General features: G+C 49.2%; 1 protein-coding gene across 3 annotated transcripts; it reads right to left on the reverse strand.

The window, feature by feature from the left end:
* Positions 1-281: 281 nt before the first annotated feature.
* FOXN4 (forkhead box N4) lies at positions 282-17,025 on the reverse strand. Of its 3 annotated transcripts, none has more exons than XM_068208619.1 (10): positions 16,870-17,025; positions 15,980-16,065; positions 6,569-6,732; positions 5,690-5,799; positions 5,470-5,601; positions 5,195-5,322; positions 4,364-4,460; positions 4,061-4,268; positions 2,665-3,024; positions 282-2,024 (listed from the first exon to the last, which is right to left on the reverse strand). In XM_068208619.1, the coding sequence occupies exons 2-10, from the start codon at positions 16,060-16,062 to the stop codon at positions 1,774-1,776; spliced, it is 1,533 nt and encodes a 510-aa protein (XP_068064720.1). In that variant the 5' UTR covers positions 16,063-16,065; positions 16,870-17,025; the 3' UTR covers positions 282-1,773. The 3 variants fall into 3 exon arrangements, with proteins under 3 accessions (XP_068064720.1, XP_068064719.1, XP_068064721.1); XM_068208618.1 differs by having other exon boundaries at positions 5,464-5,601; XM_068208620.1 differs by lacking the exon at positions 5,470-5,601.
* Positions 17,026-17,477: the final 452 nt, after the last annotated feature.

Consider the following 17,477-nt stretch of genomic DNA (forward strand, 5'->3'; position numbering starts at 1 on the left):
TTTGGGGTGGGGCAGCTCTGAGCATCCCTCCTGCCAGCCCCTGTCCCCACTCCAGAGCCTTTCCAGGCATTTCAGAGGGTTTCAGGAACAGGGTGACACCACAGAGGAAGAACTCTGTAAACTCTTTCAGTACATACCTGTAAACTCTTCCTCTCCTGGAGGATTTGAGCCAAGGATCCACCTTCAACTTGGCCACAGGGTCTGTAAAGGGAATGAAGCTTGGGGAAGCCCAGCATGACACCAGAGCAGGCAGCACACAGCACATCCAGAATGCCCCAGGCGTAGTGCTAAGAAATGTTTATTTAAAAAAGCAAAGACATCATAGGTGACAGCAGTCACAGCGAAGGATCCTTCATCACATTTGTCCTTGGACAATAAATTATGACGTGGAGCATCATGGTGCCCTTTGCAAGAGGTTGCCATGGAGGGATGCACTGGGAGGCACAGATATTTCCAAGCCCCTGATCTACATATTTTCAAGCAAGAAAGTGCCCTGTGGGGCCACTCCAGCATCCTGCACCCTCCAGCTTTAATCCATGGATGGGTGTGGGAGAGAAAAGCCTGTGAGCAGCTGGATACAGCACTGGGAAATTGAATGCACAGGAACAGACAAAACCCAAGATATAAATACCACTTTTTGCTCACAGAGGTATAAGTAGACTAAATGCTAAATTCCAACATATTTCAGATGTTTCATCACATTATTTGCAATGTAAGTTAACAAGTACAAAGCAGGGTTTGAAAATTTTTTTAAAAGCAACATTAGAATCAGGTTTTTTAGTTAATTAGCAAAGACTATTATGAAAAGTACAGTGACAATATTTGGTCTCTGAATTTTTTAAAAAGCATGAGTTTCACAGTATCAAAAGTGCTTATTAAAGAAATGTAGTGTAAAAACTGATAAGATGGTTGTGGTTCTGATGATGAATAATTTAGTGGCTGAAAAACAGGTTACTGCAGCATTATATAAATTGAACAGTGCTCAGTTCACATAATTTCTTTTCATAACAATAAATATAAATAAATTTACAAATAGTAATACTTCCTAGCACAAGAATAGACAGAAGCACAATACACAAGACTATAAACAAATCTATTTCTTTAAAAAATCCTAAAAATTGGCATAATTCCTAAAATCCTCTAGCCAGTGATCAGTTTAATAGTTCAGTAGTACCACTTCCTTCAGGGGTGAGGACTTTTACAAATCTAGATATAACAGTGGTCTGCTAGGGACTTGAATTTTCCTTTTTTAGTGGTTTTGCTCCTTTTTTTCCTACCTCCTAACAATAAATTAACAACAGTTACATCAGAAAAGTGTTAGTGGTGCAAACGTCTCCAGGAACTGGGGGAGGTCTTTGTCCAATTTGGCAAATTAAGAAAAAATGACACAGCAGGGGAACAATCAACCAACTTGGGGCTGGCCAGCCCCTTGGCTTGTGGTGGCTTCTGTGACAGTGGTGACACAGAAGCTTCACCGTGGTGTGGAATAAATTTAATTCCCTTAACTGGGTGATTTTTAGCTCAGTTACATTCCAGTGAAAGTTCCTGCTGCCTTCCAGGTCCTTCTGGAGAGCTCCCCAGTCCCACAACACAAATGTCCACGCTCTTGCCATGGGGGAAAGTGGTTTTACAAGTCCCAGCTTGGTTTATTTTGGCCTCACACGCTGGAAGCAGCCAACACATCCCAAAGCAGGACGAGCCCTTGGAGCTTCCCGGTCGGATTTTAACCACGGGGAAGAGCCGTCCCTCGGGATCCGCGGAGCGGTGCCAAGCTCAGAGCAGAGGGATGGGTTTGTTGCCTTGGGGGTTCATGTACTGAGCAGCTGCCACATTGTCCAGGGTGGTGTAGGTGGTGTAAAGGCCGGTGACCTGCAGGTCGGAGAAGGAGCGGTCGCTGCCGCTGGACACGGGCGTGAGGCCGGGCGTGCCCAGCTCGCAGTCGGAGAGATGCAGGGGGGAGTTGCTGAAGGCACCCAGGGTGTCCAGGCTGAAGCTGTCGTCTTTCATCTCCTCCCAAATGTTCCCTGGAAAAGATGGAATCCTGCTCACAGCAGCACATCCCCAGGTCCCCAGGGCCGGGACTAAAGGGCTTCATTCGCTGCTCAAGGGTGGGACCACCCTTGGTGGTGCAAAGGGCAGCAAGTCTGATCCCCCAAATCCTGGGATTCCAGATTTTCTAGGCAGCAAGTGTGTCTGATCTCCCAAATCCTGTGATTCCCAACTTTTCTGGGCAGCAAGGGTATCTATCTCCCAAACCCTCTGCTTCCAGACCTTTCCAGACAGCACCTCTCTACCTGTGCTCTACCCAGGACCTTGTCAGGCATTGCCACAAACCAGGGAAGTGCTACTTGCAAAGAAGGAGAACCCCAAAGCACGAGCACAGCTCTGTTTTCCCAAGGGCAGAGAGATGTGGTGTCCCAGATCCAGCTGGTTGGACACCCCTGCTTCCACCCCTGCAGTGCCTGCACTGGAGCCAGGAATGTGCTTTGCTGTCCCACCTGCCACAGGGACAAAATCCACTGAGGGTGACCCGGGAAGTCACCCTGCAGATGCCAACACCCAGCCTCATCCCAGAACATCCCACTGAGGATCCTGGTTGGATATTCAGTGACAAACACATCCACAGGCCCCAGCTCTGCCCTCCCCCAGTGCCTTGCCATGTACCTTGCAGTGCGAAATCCATAATGCTTGGATCCAGAGCATCCACCTCCGTGCTCATGTCCACCGCCACGTTCGGGAAGTCCGGGGCGCGTCCCATGGGATGGTGGGGCAGGGGGCTGTGGCTCATGTCGGGCAGGGTGTGCAGAGGAGGCGTTTGTGCAGGTGCTGGTGAGTTGGGGGCGAGGCGAGCCTGGGTCTGGAGCTGGTGGTGCAGCGGGAGGGACTGCAGGGACAGCGTCATGATGGGCTGGGGCTGGAGCTGGGACACGGAGATCCGGCCCAGGGGGGGCCCCTCGGGCTCTGCCTGCTTGTTGGGCCGCCTGCAGCTCTCGGGTCTGTCAGTGATCAGCTTGTCCAGCTCCTCTGCCCGTTCCAAGGAGGAAAAGAGACGCTTTAACCCGTTTGTGCAAGCAGGGAATGCCCAAAGCACAACTGCATTTATGGCATGAACTGACTGTCACCGTGTGGGACCCAGCACAGGCTGTGACCGTGCAGGGAGCAAAGAAATGCCACCGAATTCCTTCCCCAAATCCACTTCCATGGTTATCCCTGACTGAGCTAAAGAAATGATCATGAAACTGCAGAACAGCCCAACCACCCCTGATGGCAGCTCACCCCCAGCTGCAGAACTTCTGTGCTCAGAGAAACACTCAGAATTCTGCTTATCTATAAAAAAAAAAAATACAAAAAAATGATACAAAAAAATTCTGCTTATCTCCCAAAAAACTCCTGACTGTTGCAGCGGCCCTTTTGCTTTTAAACAAATAGCATGTAATATCACTGACTGCATGTTACTGATTTTGTAGCAAAAAAAAATCCAGTTGATTTTGTCAATACCGAGCTCCTGAAAGCTTTGAAAATGTGTTTCTTTATAAATAAGAAATTTTATGAATAAGGGGAGGAATTATAAATAAATAAGATATAAATAATAAATATAGTTAATATTAGATATACTATATCTATATAGATATAGATATATAGATATAATAGAGATATATAGATATAATATTATATATATTATAGGTATATATTACATATTATATATAATATATATAATACATATAATATAATAATATATATATTATTATATATAGTATTATATATATGTCTATATATATTAGAAAATAGAGATAATACATAGATATAAATACATAATACTTATAATAATATAGTATTAAATAATATTAAATTCTATTTTATAAGTAAGAAAATATCTTAGGAAGGGGAGAGTTTTGCAGAAGAGCAGGCAAGAAACAGCATTAAAATGCTTCTCTATGAAAAGTGCATTAAATGTGACTTGATATTAAAATATTCCCACAAGCAGCAACCCCGGAGGCAGCGGAGCCGTGCAGGGAATGCCATGGATGTGCGGGATGGGGATGTGGGACACCAGCCCTACCTGGGTTAGCCATGCTCCTGTGAATAGCAGCCAAATCCTTCCTCTTCCACTTCTGCATCTCCTCCTCCATCTTGTCGATCTTGGCGGGGTTGAGGGCCCAGAGGCAGCCCTTGCGGGAGGTCCCGCTCAGTTTGTTCTCCACCTTCTCAAAGCACTTGTTCAGGGACAGGTTGTGGCGCACGGAATTCTTCCACCCATCAGGGGCAGTCTGCCAGGGGCAGGAAGGGGTTAATGGGAGCAGCCATGGGGTGGGGAGAAAGGGGCTGGGATGTGACATTTCCAAGGTCGGGAATGCTCCCGTACCTTGAAGTAGGGGAAGTGCTCCTTCATGAAGCTGTAGATCTCGCTCACGGGCAGGCTCCCGGTCTTGCTGTTCTTCAGCGCCATCGCGATCAAACAGCTGCGGGCAGGGGAACCAGGAATGGCTTGGAATCGTGGAATGGCTTGGGTGGGAAGGGATCTTAAAGCTCATCCAGTTCCACCCCCTGCCACCTTCCACTAGCCCAGGTTGCTCCAAGCCACGTCCAACCTGGCTTTGGACACTTCCACAGCTTCTCTGGACAACCTGTGCCAGGGCCTCACCACCCTCACAGGGAGGAATTCCTTCCCAATATCCCATCTAACCTTGCCCTCTGGCAGTGGGAACTCAGTCCTCTTGTCCTGTCACTCCATACCTTCTTCTGGTCTAGCAACCCTGGACCCACCTCTTCAGACACAAGCAGCTGGGATCCTGGGATTTCTGTTCCCAAGGGCTCAGGATGAGCTGATTTAGAGGGAATCCACAAAGATCACCGAGTCCAGCTCCTGACCCTGCACAGCACCATCCCCAAGAGTCATTCCACATTCCTAAAAGGATTGTCCAAACCCTTCTTCTTGGGCTCTGCCAGGCCTGGTGCTGTGACCACTTCCCCCTGATCCTCAGATTTTACTCCTCTGTGCTGTTACTCCCCACTGCGCTGCTCTCCAGGAATTACTTTGCTTGTTCACTCCTGCTACCGCTCAGAGGCAGCTTCCACAGAACTCCTGCATGGATGAGGGGATTTCTGTTCCCTTCCAAAGGACTCAGACACCCCTGCAGTGTCACAGCCATCCCAGGACAGGCTGTAGGCAATGTGCTCCCTGCTCCCCACTCACCTGTAGGAATAGATGGGCTTGGGATAATGCTTTGGGTGCAGTTCCTGGGCAGAGTGGGGAGCCAGGCGTGGCTGGGAATAGTGTGGCTGTGTCCCATAGGAGGTGTTGTAGATTGCTGCTGGGTTACACTGCGTGCAGAGGGAAAAGAAGGGAAATGTTGGATGCAAAATGTCCGTGGGTGTGTGGGTTTAGGGATATTTTGGTTTTCTTTTAAAAGACATCTACATTTGATCTTGGCAGGTACTTCAAGACAGACAACAAGCACATACCAGTACCTGCTGGGGGTTCTGGGCCAGGGCAAACATATGCTGGGAGTGAGGAGGAGGAGGAGGAGGAGGAGGGGGGAAGAGCTGTTGCTGTGTTTGCAAACCAGGGGACAGTTGCCCACCCACGGCGTAGGGGCTCATCTGCCAAGAGAAACACAACAGTCAAGGAATTATCACCACTTTGTCCCAGGAGCTGGGGCAATAATGAGCCCCCAAGGCCTGCTCTTACATTGGCTCCATGTGTTGAAATGGAATTGAGGCCCAGGATTCCCTGTGGGAGGCTGGCCTGGACGTGGATCATCGCCCCGGGTGTCGAGTGCATCGTGCTCCCCACAGGACCTGGCGTGGAGAGAGGAAGGCAAGGAATGCTCCCATGGAAGCACAGTTCAGGGAAGGGGGTTAATAGATGCAGCTGAGCACAGGGAAGCTGTGGAGTGGAGAATCCAACTTCTCTGGCTCTTCACAGCTTGCCCAGATGACATCAGCTGCTCCCAAAACTTGTTAGGCAGGGAATGAGAGGCGGCAGCTGTTTAACAGCCCCCGGTGGTGACACAGACACTGTGTCTTACAAAAGAGAAACAACACATTCAGCATTAGCTGGATTTGTGCTCTCAGGCAGGCAGGGTGACACGCTGAGCTCTGTGATGTGTGTTTGCCTAAAGGATGTTCACAAGGGAAAGAAAGGAGTTCAACCAACACAAGCTGCAAGGCTGCAAGAAGCAAAGAGGTGCGAGGTAAATGAGGTGTCCTTTGTTTTATCGGTGTTGAAACAAAGCAGAAAGATTAATTATCTAATTTCAGAGCTGTTGAAAAGCTCTGAAAGCCAGGACTTAAAATACCTCATCCCAACAAGTCACCAGCAGCTACACTGAGCAGAAATTCCCATGGGATCTGAGTGTTGCCAGTGCTGGAGCTCTCTCCCTCTTGGAATGAGGGGAAGGCACCAGCAGAGCCCTCATGAGAATGAGAAGCCAACAGGCTCCAGGTCTTTGGACAGGAAGCAAAATGTAAAAGGATAGGAAAAGGCAGCCTGAGGGGGAGTGGCAGGGGCAGGCTGTGCTGTTTAAGGAGCAGTTGTTCCCTATTCCCATTTCCCACCCCACAGTACCTGTCTGCTGGAGCATGGCATTCTGGGCCCCCAGGCTGAAATCCATTCTCCCACTGGCCATCTGTTGGAGCCGAGGCACATCCACGGATGTCAGCCAGGACAGGGACTGCAAATCCCCTGGGAGCTCATCCTCACTCAGCTGGGACGGGTCTGAAGCCAGGAGTCTGCAAAGCAGCAGGGAAGGTTAACAGGGAGCAGGGATGGGGCTGCATTGTCCCTGGAAAGAGATGGCCGGGGTGCCAAAGCTCCTGCAGGTCAGTGGGAAGAACCACCAGGCTGGAATTCTGCATCCAAATCCAGATGTGCCCTGCGGTTTTACAGCTGGTTACTGACACCCCTTACCTGGTCTTGTGTTCCTTTGTCCGGTCTGAAACACTCTGGTTAAGAAAACCTCTTGTGCAGCATTTTTAGGGGAAGAAGGCCCAGGAACCCAGCAGAGAAACTGCCTGGAAACAAACCCAAACTGATTCCTTATTTTCACATCTGTCAGAAATTTGCACTTGTTTGGCTTTGATGGGGGAGAAAGCAGGACTTAGAACCTGATCATTCTGTATTAATCCTGCAATCCAGAGCCTTGGAAGGAGCTCTGTGCCCACCTCCTGGGGAATGCGTGTGCTGCTGCTGCTGGAACACCTGGAAAAACTTCTCCCAGCTCCTGGATCCTGTCAGTGGGGACAGATCAGCAGCTGCATAAAAAGAACTTCACAGACTGAACTGCTGATATCTTCCATTCAGATACGTGAAGTTATTGATACTTTAAAAAACAATTTTTAGGCAGTTTTTGACAGAGCAAAGGACGAGAATGAAAGGTTTGAGACTGGAGGCACCATATCTGCCAGGCACCAGCAACAACAGCAGGCACAGCTGTGACAGGCTGCTTTTGGTTTAAAGCTCTCCTTTTGACACCTTTTACATGCTCCAAATCACCTGTTTTGCTTTGCTTCTGATAGAGCATATGGTACAAAATGGGAATATTGGAAGATATTTACAGTACTCAAAAATTCCTGTGTGGTCCAAACTCCCCGTTAAAGTCGATAAAAGAACTCTTGCAAATGAAAGGCTAAATTAATTAATTTATGTGGAACAGTATTACAGGAGTCACTGGCACCTTGAGGAGTAAAGCAGTAATTAGGACATGTCAGGAAGTTGTCACTCGACACCCAGGGTAAACCTAAAGGGATTCAGATGCAGGAAAACATCTTTATTTCTCAGAAGCACATAATTTAGTTGGATGCAGTTGATTTTGCTTTCAAACCCTTTTGCTTTCAAGAGCGCTCGGAGACGTGTTAAAGTGGTGTCTGCTGCTGATGTGTGTTTGCTGCCAAGTGATGCTGCAGAAACCTTAAATAAATCTGGTCTCTTGCTGAAGCATCTTTTATGTTTTACACGACTCTAAATCAGCTTAAAGGAACGAGGCAGAACTCCAGTGCCTGCCTGCCCTGGAGCTTTCAGCTCCTCTATTCAGGAATTCCAGAAACACCTATCGAGGCTCCCTGAACCTCTGTCGGGGAGATCTTTGAAGCAAAATGCCACTTGTTTGCAAAAGGATTTTGTAAAGAAGAAAAAAGGGGGGGGAAAAAATCAACACGGGACCAAGAGCCAAAGAAAAAACCCTCTTCAAATCTCCCTCGCTGCCTAGCCCGTGTTCTCTCTCCTACTGTAGTTATAGGGCAATAATTAGCATCGCCATGGTTACGCCGTTATTTCGCGAGGCCTGGGGACTTCCATCCATAAAAAAAAGCAAAAAAAAGAAAAAAGCAAAAAAAAAAAAAAAAAAAAAAAAAAAAAAGCCCATCAGGTGACGGCTCTGCCGGCGCGGAGATTGGCTGGATTGGAAGAAAACAGGGGCATGAAATGATTTGAAAACCGGGCAGGCTCGGGGTCGTTTGCAACAGTTGGTTCCATTGAGGGGGAGCCGCCGGCCCTTTGTGCGCCCAACGCCCGCCGCCCGCGGCACGTGGCCCCCATTGTCTTTGGGGACCCCGCTTAATTGTCCCACCCCCCCACCCGCTCCTTTTTTACAAACCTCCCATTAATCTGCCCCGAGTGACAGGCGACACACAACACACGTCCCCTCGCCATCTGGCACCCCGCGCCCTGGCAGCGCTAACGGGGTCAGCGCTCCGCACACGCCGCTGGCAGCGCCCGCATCAGCCCTGGCGGGCCGCGCTCCCGGCCGGGCCGCTCCTGCCTCACCCGGGATGCACCCAGCCCGCCGCTCCCCCGCGGGAAGGTGGGACTGCGTGTCCCGCTCCGGGGACACAAACAGGGCCGAGGAAAGGGTCTGGTATCGGCTGGAAAATTGCTGTCACTCTCATGAGGCTCTGTTTTAAACGGTCATGAAGATGCAGTTGTATTTAATAACTAGAGAAGCGTGCAAAATGGCTCTTTCTCCAAGTCAGTGGTCCTTCCCTTCCCTTCCCTTCCCTTCCCTTCCCTTCCCTTCCCTTCCCTTCCCTTCCCTTCCCTTCCCTTCCCTTCCCTTCCCTTCCCTTCCCTTCCCTTCCCTTCCCTTCCCTTCCCTTCCCTTCCCTTCCCTTCCCTTCCCTTCCCTTCCCTTCCCTTCCCTTCCCTTCCCTTCCCTTCCCTTCCCTTCCCTTCCCTTCCCTTCCCTTCCCTTCCCTTCCCTTCCCTTCCCTCGAATTTGAGTTTACAGTTCTTTTAAAACCACCTCAGCCTGTTCACTACGATTTTTTAATTGATTTGCTAGTTATCAGATTAACATTCTGTTAAAAATGAGGGAAAAAGCAAATTCAGTCAGAACTACATCCCTGCCCATGGCAGAGGGTTGAAACAAGGTATTTAAGGTCCCTGCCAACCCAAACCATTTTGGGATTCTGTGTTTCCATGATTTGGTAACTCTATGATTCCATGATTTCATGTTTAAAGATTATTCTTCAGGCTGCCTTCAAAACCAATGTTGAGATCTCTCATGTCTTAAAGAAGGTGTAATTTTAAAGAATTGCCATTGCTGCCTGGCTGAGGAGTTTTAAAAGTCTGGGGATATTCTGTAGCATAAACCCAGCACATCTCCCAGGCCACGGGCTCAATGAGTGCCCTGCTTCCAGTGAAGAAATTCTAATTTAACTGCAAAAAAAAAGAGAGAGCCAAGCCCAGGAATAACCAACGTTGTCATCTCCTGGGGTTTAATCTTCCTGACCTGAATATTGCCTCTGCCAAGACAACTACAGATCCACAAGTACATGTTGGAATGCCAGGTGGGATTGGCTTCTGTTCCCCACCACCACCCTGCTCATCAGTTTGGAGGGTAAACTCCAGGAGGATAAACTCCAGGAGTCAGAGCTCCTGCCTTTGGCTGGGCGTTCACAGCCCCTGGCACAATGGGGCACTGTGGTAAAAGCAGCCTTTCAGTGCATGTAAATGAGATAAATAGTGATAGGCTGTAATTAATGCACTGCTGAGCCTTCCCTGCTCATTCCCAGGGCTCTTGGAACAGCCACGGAGCCACTGAACCCCGGCAAGGGGAGGCTGCAGGTGTGTTGCAAACGTGGTGGTGTTTCTCAGGGTGTGGTGAAATGATGCAACTCCAATTTTACCCCTCTGCTTTCAACTCTCTGCAGGAAAATATCCCCTGCTTCTGTTTCTCTCCTAGAAAGGCACCTGCAAGGATGAGAATCCAGAGGGTGCTGAGGGTTTAAAGCCCAGTTCTCCTGTGTATCCCAGGATGCTGATCCATAGATCCTCCTGTGAAAAGTGCCTGGAAAACTGGGTGTGATACAGAAATGCTCCATGGCACTGCTAGTCTTTACAATCTGCTCTGGAGTTATCTGCCCAAAATATTTATCCCATCAGGATAATTGGATCAGGAGCACCTTGGAATGAGACCCATTTCCAGATCTGATGCTGGGCTCACCTGGCAAAGTTCATCAGAGCCTGCCAGCAGCACAAAATCCTCACTCACAGCTACCTAAAGGTATCTTCACCTTTTTCTCCCCACCATCAAGAGCATCCCTGCTGGCACAATGTGGAATTGGAGTCGTTCCTGACCTGACCTTGCAGGGGTTTAACACCAGAGCTGGATCTGAGTCTGTACCCACAAGTGGGGCTTTGCCACCTTCCCTCAGGCTGAGCTCACGGTGGTTTCTCACCACTGCCAGGGGAATTATCCATGAACTATCCACCTCCCTATTGCATGGGATGGTGAACTCATGCCTGGAGACTGTAAGGACCCTCTCCTCAACAACCCATCACCTCCACCTGGAACAGAGCCAGGCTAAAACCCTGCAGCTGCATTTGGGATATTCCACGGTTTTCAGTCTCACTCAATGGACAGGGTTTTTTCCCATTTTCAGCACTGCCACCTGAGTTTTTAGCCCAGGCTTAGGTGACACAACTGCTCAACAGGCAGGAGCAATTAGGTGATAGGTCCTTAATTAGCTGTTTGCAATGATTTATCCAGTCAGAGACAATTGGACAGGAAGAGTCCAAAGAAAACCTCTTCTAGAAGTGGTGTTTTCCTTTGTCTGGGATTGCACAAGATCCTAAGGGCAAGCACAGAGAGTTCTTATGTGCAAGACAAGGAAAAGATTTTTATTGTGACCCTCCAGCTGTGTCCATGCTGAGAAGGGTCCTCTGTTTTACTGAAGGATTCAACTTCCCCATCTCCCTCAGCTCCTCATTCCAGCTGCTCTGCTCCTTCCCTTTATGCCCTTCCCCTCCCATTTTCCTGCCTCCCAGGTGCTTTTCCCTCCACTGTTTTCTGGTTTCCACACTCACAATCAGCTGTCCTTTTCAACTTGTTTCTGCCCCAGCTCCTCTCCTGCTTTATCCAGCATCTCCCAGAGTTTTTGGTCTGTGATTCCTCCCTGAAGGCACAACACACACCCAGCCCCAAACCATCATCCCACCCCTCTCTCTGTCTTCAAGATCTCTGAGTTATTTCTGGCCTTGCTGGAAATCAGAACAAAAATTAAGCAGCTTTTCAGGGATAAAGAAGGTCCATCCTTATCTGTAACTCAAAAACCATTGCATTATCATAACAAAAACTAGTGAGGAAAAAGCAAATACCATCATTAACCTGGCAGGTGGTGATGGTCTCCTTTCCTGGCACCACGCTGGACTCTCTGAAAATCACCTGCAGAGGTACTTGGCACTAAGAACAGGCTACAGCTGCACTCCTGGAGCCTTTTATCCATCCCAGCTCCCCATTTCACAACCCCCATTACACCAGTTTGCTGTGGGATCAGTGGAAACTGGATTAAAGTGAAATGTGTAATGCTTAAACCCAAGAGGAAACGAGAGGTGATGGCAGCACTGCACCCCCAGCCACTCATTCCCTGCTCTGCTCTTACCATCCCTAGGCTGAGATTTGCCAAATACAGCTGGGATCTGACTCTGGAACCTGTTTGGTCAAAAATCCCAAATGAAACAACTCAAAAATCAGCCCTTTGACCGATGTTAGAACAAGCAAAAAGTGTTGAAGCATCAGGCACTACAGGAATGATTTATATTAAAACCAGGACCATGGTCTGACAGGGAAGCTACTTTTTCCTTGGAAATTGCTGCTCATTAGCACTGGAGCCTTGTGTAGGTGTCAGTGCAGTGTAAAGAGAATATCAGCTCTGCAAGCTGTCCCTGGGCAGGGCTCTCAGGACCCCCTCAGTCGCTGGGCTGGCAGCAGCTCTTCTTCCTGCACTTGTCAGTGGGTGCCATGAGCCTCTGAGATCCCCCAGGAATGCTGGAAAAGTCCCAGTTCCCTTTCTCTTTCCCTGATTTGGCCAAGCACCCTTTCTGAGGTAAGGGATGAGCCCCTTGTGCTCCCACAGGACCCCGAGGTGCTGCCCCAAACCAGCCCCTCCAGCTCCGCTGTCACCGCGGGACTTGGGGAGAAGCAAAAGGCCACAAATTTTTATTCCTCCAGATCAGCACATTTCAGGAGTGCCGAGGAAACAGTCGTGCTAATCCACTTAAATCAATCCAGTTTGACTGATTCCTTGGAGGTTTCTCACTTTTTTTTTTAAAGAATGAAGCAACTCCCGTGCTGGAATTCCTGGGGCACTCGGAGTCATTATCTCACTGCCTGTCAGACACGCACGGGAATGTCACGGGAATGGACACTGGCATTTTCTCCAGGAACAATTAGGGTGTTGTTAGTGATGCATTTGTAACCTTTTGTGTGCACACTCCCATCCATCCAACCATCCATCCATCCAACCATCCATCCATCCATCCATCCATCCATCCATCCATCCCAGGGGACAGAGGTGTCACTTCCTCTCCAGAAACCCCAGTGCAAAAATAAAAATCCAGACATGAGAGCACAACAAATGTGCTCAAATTAGAGATTTGTCATCTTTTTCCTGTCACATGTGGAATTTATGGACTACAGCGGTCCTGTGCTTCTTAATCTGATTTTACACTAAACTGTGACAACATAAAATAATTAAGGAAAAAATTGATCAGACTAATGAGCTAAAGAATATAGAAAAATTTTAAGAATCAGAGAGATAATTAAAATGGGGTAAAGGACAACATAATCCATTAATATATTGAATTATTAATGATTAACACATTTTGATCAAAACTAGGTAATTTAAAGCTTAATTCCTGTTTAACATATAGAAAATGCATTGCAATGCCTTCAAAATTCTCCACAAGGCTTCTGTCAGCTGGAAATACATAATAACACCAAAAAAAAAAAAAGAAGAAATTTGGTCCTTACACCAAATATTGTTGAATCAGATCTTAAAATCAAAATGACAGATTTAATATTTCAATTCAAAATATTGCCTGAATTGCTACAGGGCCCAGGAGCTGAAGAACCTGGATTCCCAGGAATCAGCCCATAAATTCCATGGGAAAAGCCTGGAGCTGGCTCCTATAGTTTGCACAGCTCTGTGCTGGAACCACCATGAGCCACCACTGCATAGAAAACTTGTGGTCTGCCGGTGCTGTGATTTAAAATCAAAATACTGACACTGAAACACGTTAAATTATTAATTCTGATTAACAAGGATGAAGTGCTAAGGGTTAAAAAATCTCAGTGCGTCACAATTCTCTATTTTCATTCCCTTAAATGTGATATGGAATCATTAGAAATATTTGTCAGTCCTACAAGTGTGAATATATAGAATATGGTGGTATTTTCTGTAGGAAACTAAGAGAGGCAGCTGTTAAAATAATTACTTTGCATTGCAGCCAGGTAGTGACAGTGCCACAAAAACAGGCAGTGGAGGAGATCTGATGGCCTTTAATCATCCCTATGCTGTTTTATATCCCACAGCTGCACTGGTGGGAGAGATATTTGCCTAAAATCATTTTACTGGGGTGCAAAGAGTCCTGGGATTTCACACAGCAGCCAAAAGCAGCCCAAACCTCAGCACCACCCCGAGCCACAGCAAATTTACTGCAGATGCTTTGGAGCTGCACAATTCAAAGATCTGTTAAAATCGGATTTTTCCCACATTCCTTTTACAAAAAAAAAAAAAAAAAAAAATTAAAAAAATTAAAAAAAAATTAAAAATATCCCAAACCCCAAGTTTTCCAGCTGTAAGCATAATCTGCCTGCAAACTGATGGGTGTCTGGGGGTTCAATCCCCTCCCTTCCCAGCCTTTCCTCCTCGCAGCAAAGCCGGGGCTCCTCCAAGTCCAACTGTCCCATTGAAAGATTCCAAATGAGACAGAAGAGTATTCTCAGCACAGCCCCAGCCTCCCACTCGCTAATTGGAGGCCATTCCCCATTTTGTGGAGCCTTGATGCTCCCCCATGGAGAACCCGGGACTGTGGGTTCCAGTCTTGGACTGTGGTGACAGCAGGAGAGTAAACAGAGCTGATAGAATTTGACAGGTCTATTCTTTTCTTAAAATCATTCAGTCTAAAAGATTTTCTTTTACATAATCCAAAGTGTTTTCTCATGAAGTAGGACAAATACTGCTCTGCATTTATGGCGCAGTTCAGATTTTATGCATTTTTATCAGAATTTGCCGCTATTAAACGAGGTCAAATAATTCGTTTTAAAGCCGCGGTAAAGAAATCACAAGTGGGTGAAAAACTTTAGAGAACTGAGTTCAAAACGTTTCATGGAGGACCCAAAGCTGGTTTTTAAAGAGAGGAAAATAAGAAAGTTATGATTTTTTTTTTACTGCAGTAAGATAAATCCTATCTTTCTCCCCCAAAAAGCCATTTTTTTTCCCTGCAGCTCTGCGTTAAAGAACATTTCTCTCCCTAAAAAAGGGGCTTTGTTAAGGTGGTGAGTTCTGCAGGGCACTGAAGATCCAGTCTTAAATCCATGTCCCCAGAAGTCCCTCTCACCCACACCCTGCCTTAAATCCCAAATAATTTCTTCACCAATATTTACGTAGCCAAGAAAAATGCCCAGAGCAAACAGTGCCTCGGGAAAGAGCAGAAGCAGAGCCACAAACCTTTTCCCCAGAGGCTGCAGGGACTAAAACAAATCCCTTGTTGAGCTGCAAGAGGCTGAGCTGCAGCCTTTGCATTTTGAATAGAGAGAGGCCAGGAGAAGAATACCTGCAGCAGCCCCAGGAAAGGCTGCACACCCCTTAGGCTGGGAGGAATGAGTCTCTCAATGCTCATTTTATATTTAAAAAAAAAAAATAATTTTCTTCTGGTTGGCTCTCTGTTTTGTTGTGAGAACTGGGGCATGTTGTGTGTGTTCTGTATTGGAGCTTTGCATCATGTGACAAAATGTAACCTAACGTAACCCAGGGCTCTGTAACTCATGCAGAACCCTCCTGTAACCTCTAACAATGCTTTGAAATGATAAATGGAAGCACGGTGGTGCAGGTAAATTAAATTATGAAAGGCTCTTGGCAAAGCCAGGTTTGTTCCCACCCATATTAAAAGCCCTTTGACATGTTGTCAGTGCTTTGGAGGGCTACACAAGTGCTTGTTTTAATTAAAAGCTCCTCCAGTGTCCCGTGTTTAGTCTCTCCATGACTGCTCCATAACAATGCAAAAAGTGATCTGCAAGGGAACTTTTAAATTATTATATTTTAACGAGAATATCCTTCTGTGGCAATGCTTGCACGGGACAGAGAATTTAGAGAGGGGTCAGCCCAAGGTTTTGGAAGAATATTTATCAAATATAGGTTAGTATCAAAATCAGAGAATCATAGAATTATAGAATGATTATGGATGTAAAAGACCTCCAAGATTAGCAAGTCCAGCCTTCATCCAAATGCCACCATTGTGAATACTTTAAACAGGAATGTTTCTAAATAAGGAATGCATTGTAACTGGTCATCAGCCTTAGAAATCTTATTTAGAGTGGAGCAATAATTCAGATAGCTTAAAAAAAATAAAGAATAAGAAGAAGAAGAAGAAAGTGGATTTCTACATGCTAAAAGGATTTTTTAGGAAGCAAGGAGGAAGCAAGAGGAGTTGGCAGCTGTGCCAGTGCAGTGCACGTTTTTGAAACGGATAAAACCTCACCTGTACTCCTGCGAGGGGTGCTGGTTTTGCCCTGAATTCCTAATGATTCCTGACATTATGGACGGGATATCGCTCTCTATCATCTCCTGGGGAAGCAGCAGAAGGCAGCGGTCAGCAGCAGTAGCTATCCAGCACTTCAGCAGCGGCGGGAGCCACCGACCCCCGCCCGAGCCCCGGCACCGGGGCACGGCACAGCCCGGCCCGGGCACCGGCACCTCCAGGTGCGCTGCTGGCACTGGGAAAGGCAGGAAAACACTTCACGGGGGATGATCCCATCCCAGAGAGGGACCCCTGAGGGAGGGACAGCTACCGACAGGGCTGAGGGTACCGGGAGCACCGAGCCAGCCGGGAGCGCTCCCGCCTTGGGCATCCGTCGCATTTTGGGTGAAAAAGATGCGGGGGCTGCAGCGGTCCGAGCGCGCCCGGGCCGCCCGGGGATGAGGGGAACCGGGACACCCCAGCCCTGGACGCCCAGAGATGGAAGGGGAGCCCGGGAGAATCCCAGCACCGCTGCCCCACGGATGGAGAGAACCTGGTAGTTCCCAGCCCCGCGGATGGAAAGGGAATCCCAAATCCGGGAGAATCCCCAAACCGCTGCCCCAGGGATGGAGGGAGCCGGGGAGAACCCCAGACCCGCTGCCTCGGGGCTTCAGGGGGAGACCGGCTCCCCAGAGCCGCTGCCCCGGGGATGGAAGAGCCCGGGGGTCCCCAGCCCTGGTGCCTCAGGATGGAGCGAGCCCTGGGACTCCCAGCCCCGCCGCCCCGGGGATGGATGGATGCAGGGAGCCGGGGGTTCCCCATCCCCGCTACCCCGGGATGAAGGAGCCCGGGGGTCCCCATCCCCGACCCCCCGAGCCCCGCCCGGCGCTGCCGCCGCTCCGTGCACCAACCTGTCGGGCGGGGCCCCGGGGCCGCCCGGAGCTCGGCGGGCGCTCGGTGCGCGGGGCCGGCGGCGGGGCCGCGCTCCGGCCCCGGTTTAAATTTCCCTCTCCGGAGCTGTCCAGCCCCGAGCATGCGCGGCCCGGCCCGGGGTCAGCGCCGGGGCAGGGCCGGGCAGCGCCGCCCCCGCCCCCGGTGCCTCCGGTGCCCCCGCCCCGCGGCACCGGCCCGGGCAGGGCGGGCGGGCGGCGCGTCCCAACGGAGAGCAGCGAATGAACAGGGGGGAAAGCCCAGATGAACCCAACTTTGTGCAACTTTCCGGAGGGAGGAGGGGGAGGGATCCGCCCGTTCAAACGGGCACCGGCGGGAGGAGAGCGGAGAGGGGGGGCGGCTCGGCGGAGCCGGTACCCAACGCCCTGTGCCCGGTACCGGTGCTCAGTGCCCGGTACCCGATGCCCGGTACCGGTGCTCAGTGCCCGGTACCCGATGCCCGGTACCGGTGCTCAGTGCCCGATGCTCAGCGGTCGGGGCCGGGAGCTCCGTCCCCGGTACCCGGTGCCGCGCTCGGCGCTGCGGGAAGCGGAGCGGAGGCAGCGGCCGGAGACGCCTGTCCCCGCCT

This window comes from Anomalospiza imberbis, chromosome 18 (assembly GCF_031753505.1).
Source record: "Anomalospiza imberbis isolate Cuckoo-Finch-1a 21T00152 chromosome 18, ASM3175350v1, whole genome shotgun sequence".
NCBI lineage: Eukaryota > Metazoa > Chordata > Aves > Passeriformes > Viduidae > Anomalospiza > Anomalospiza imberbis.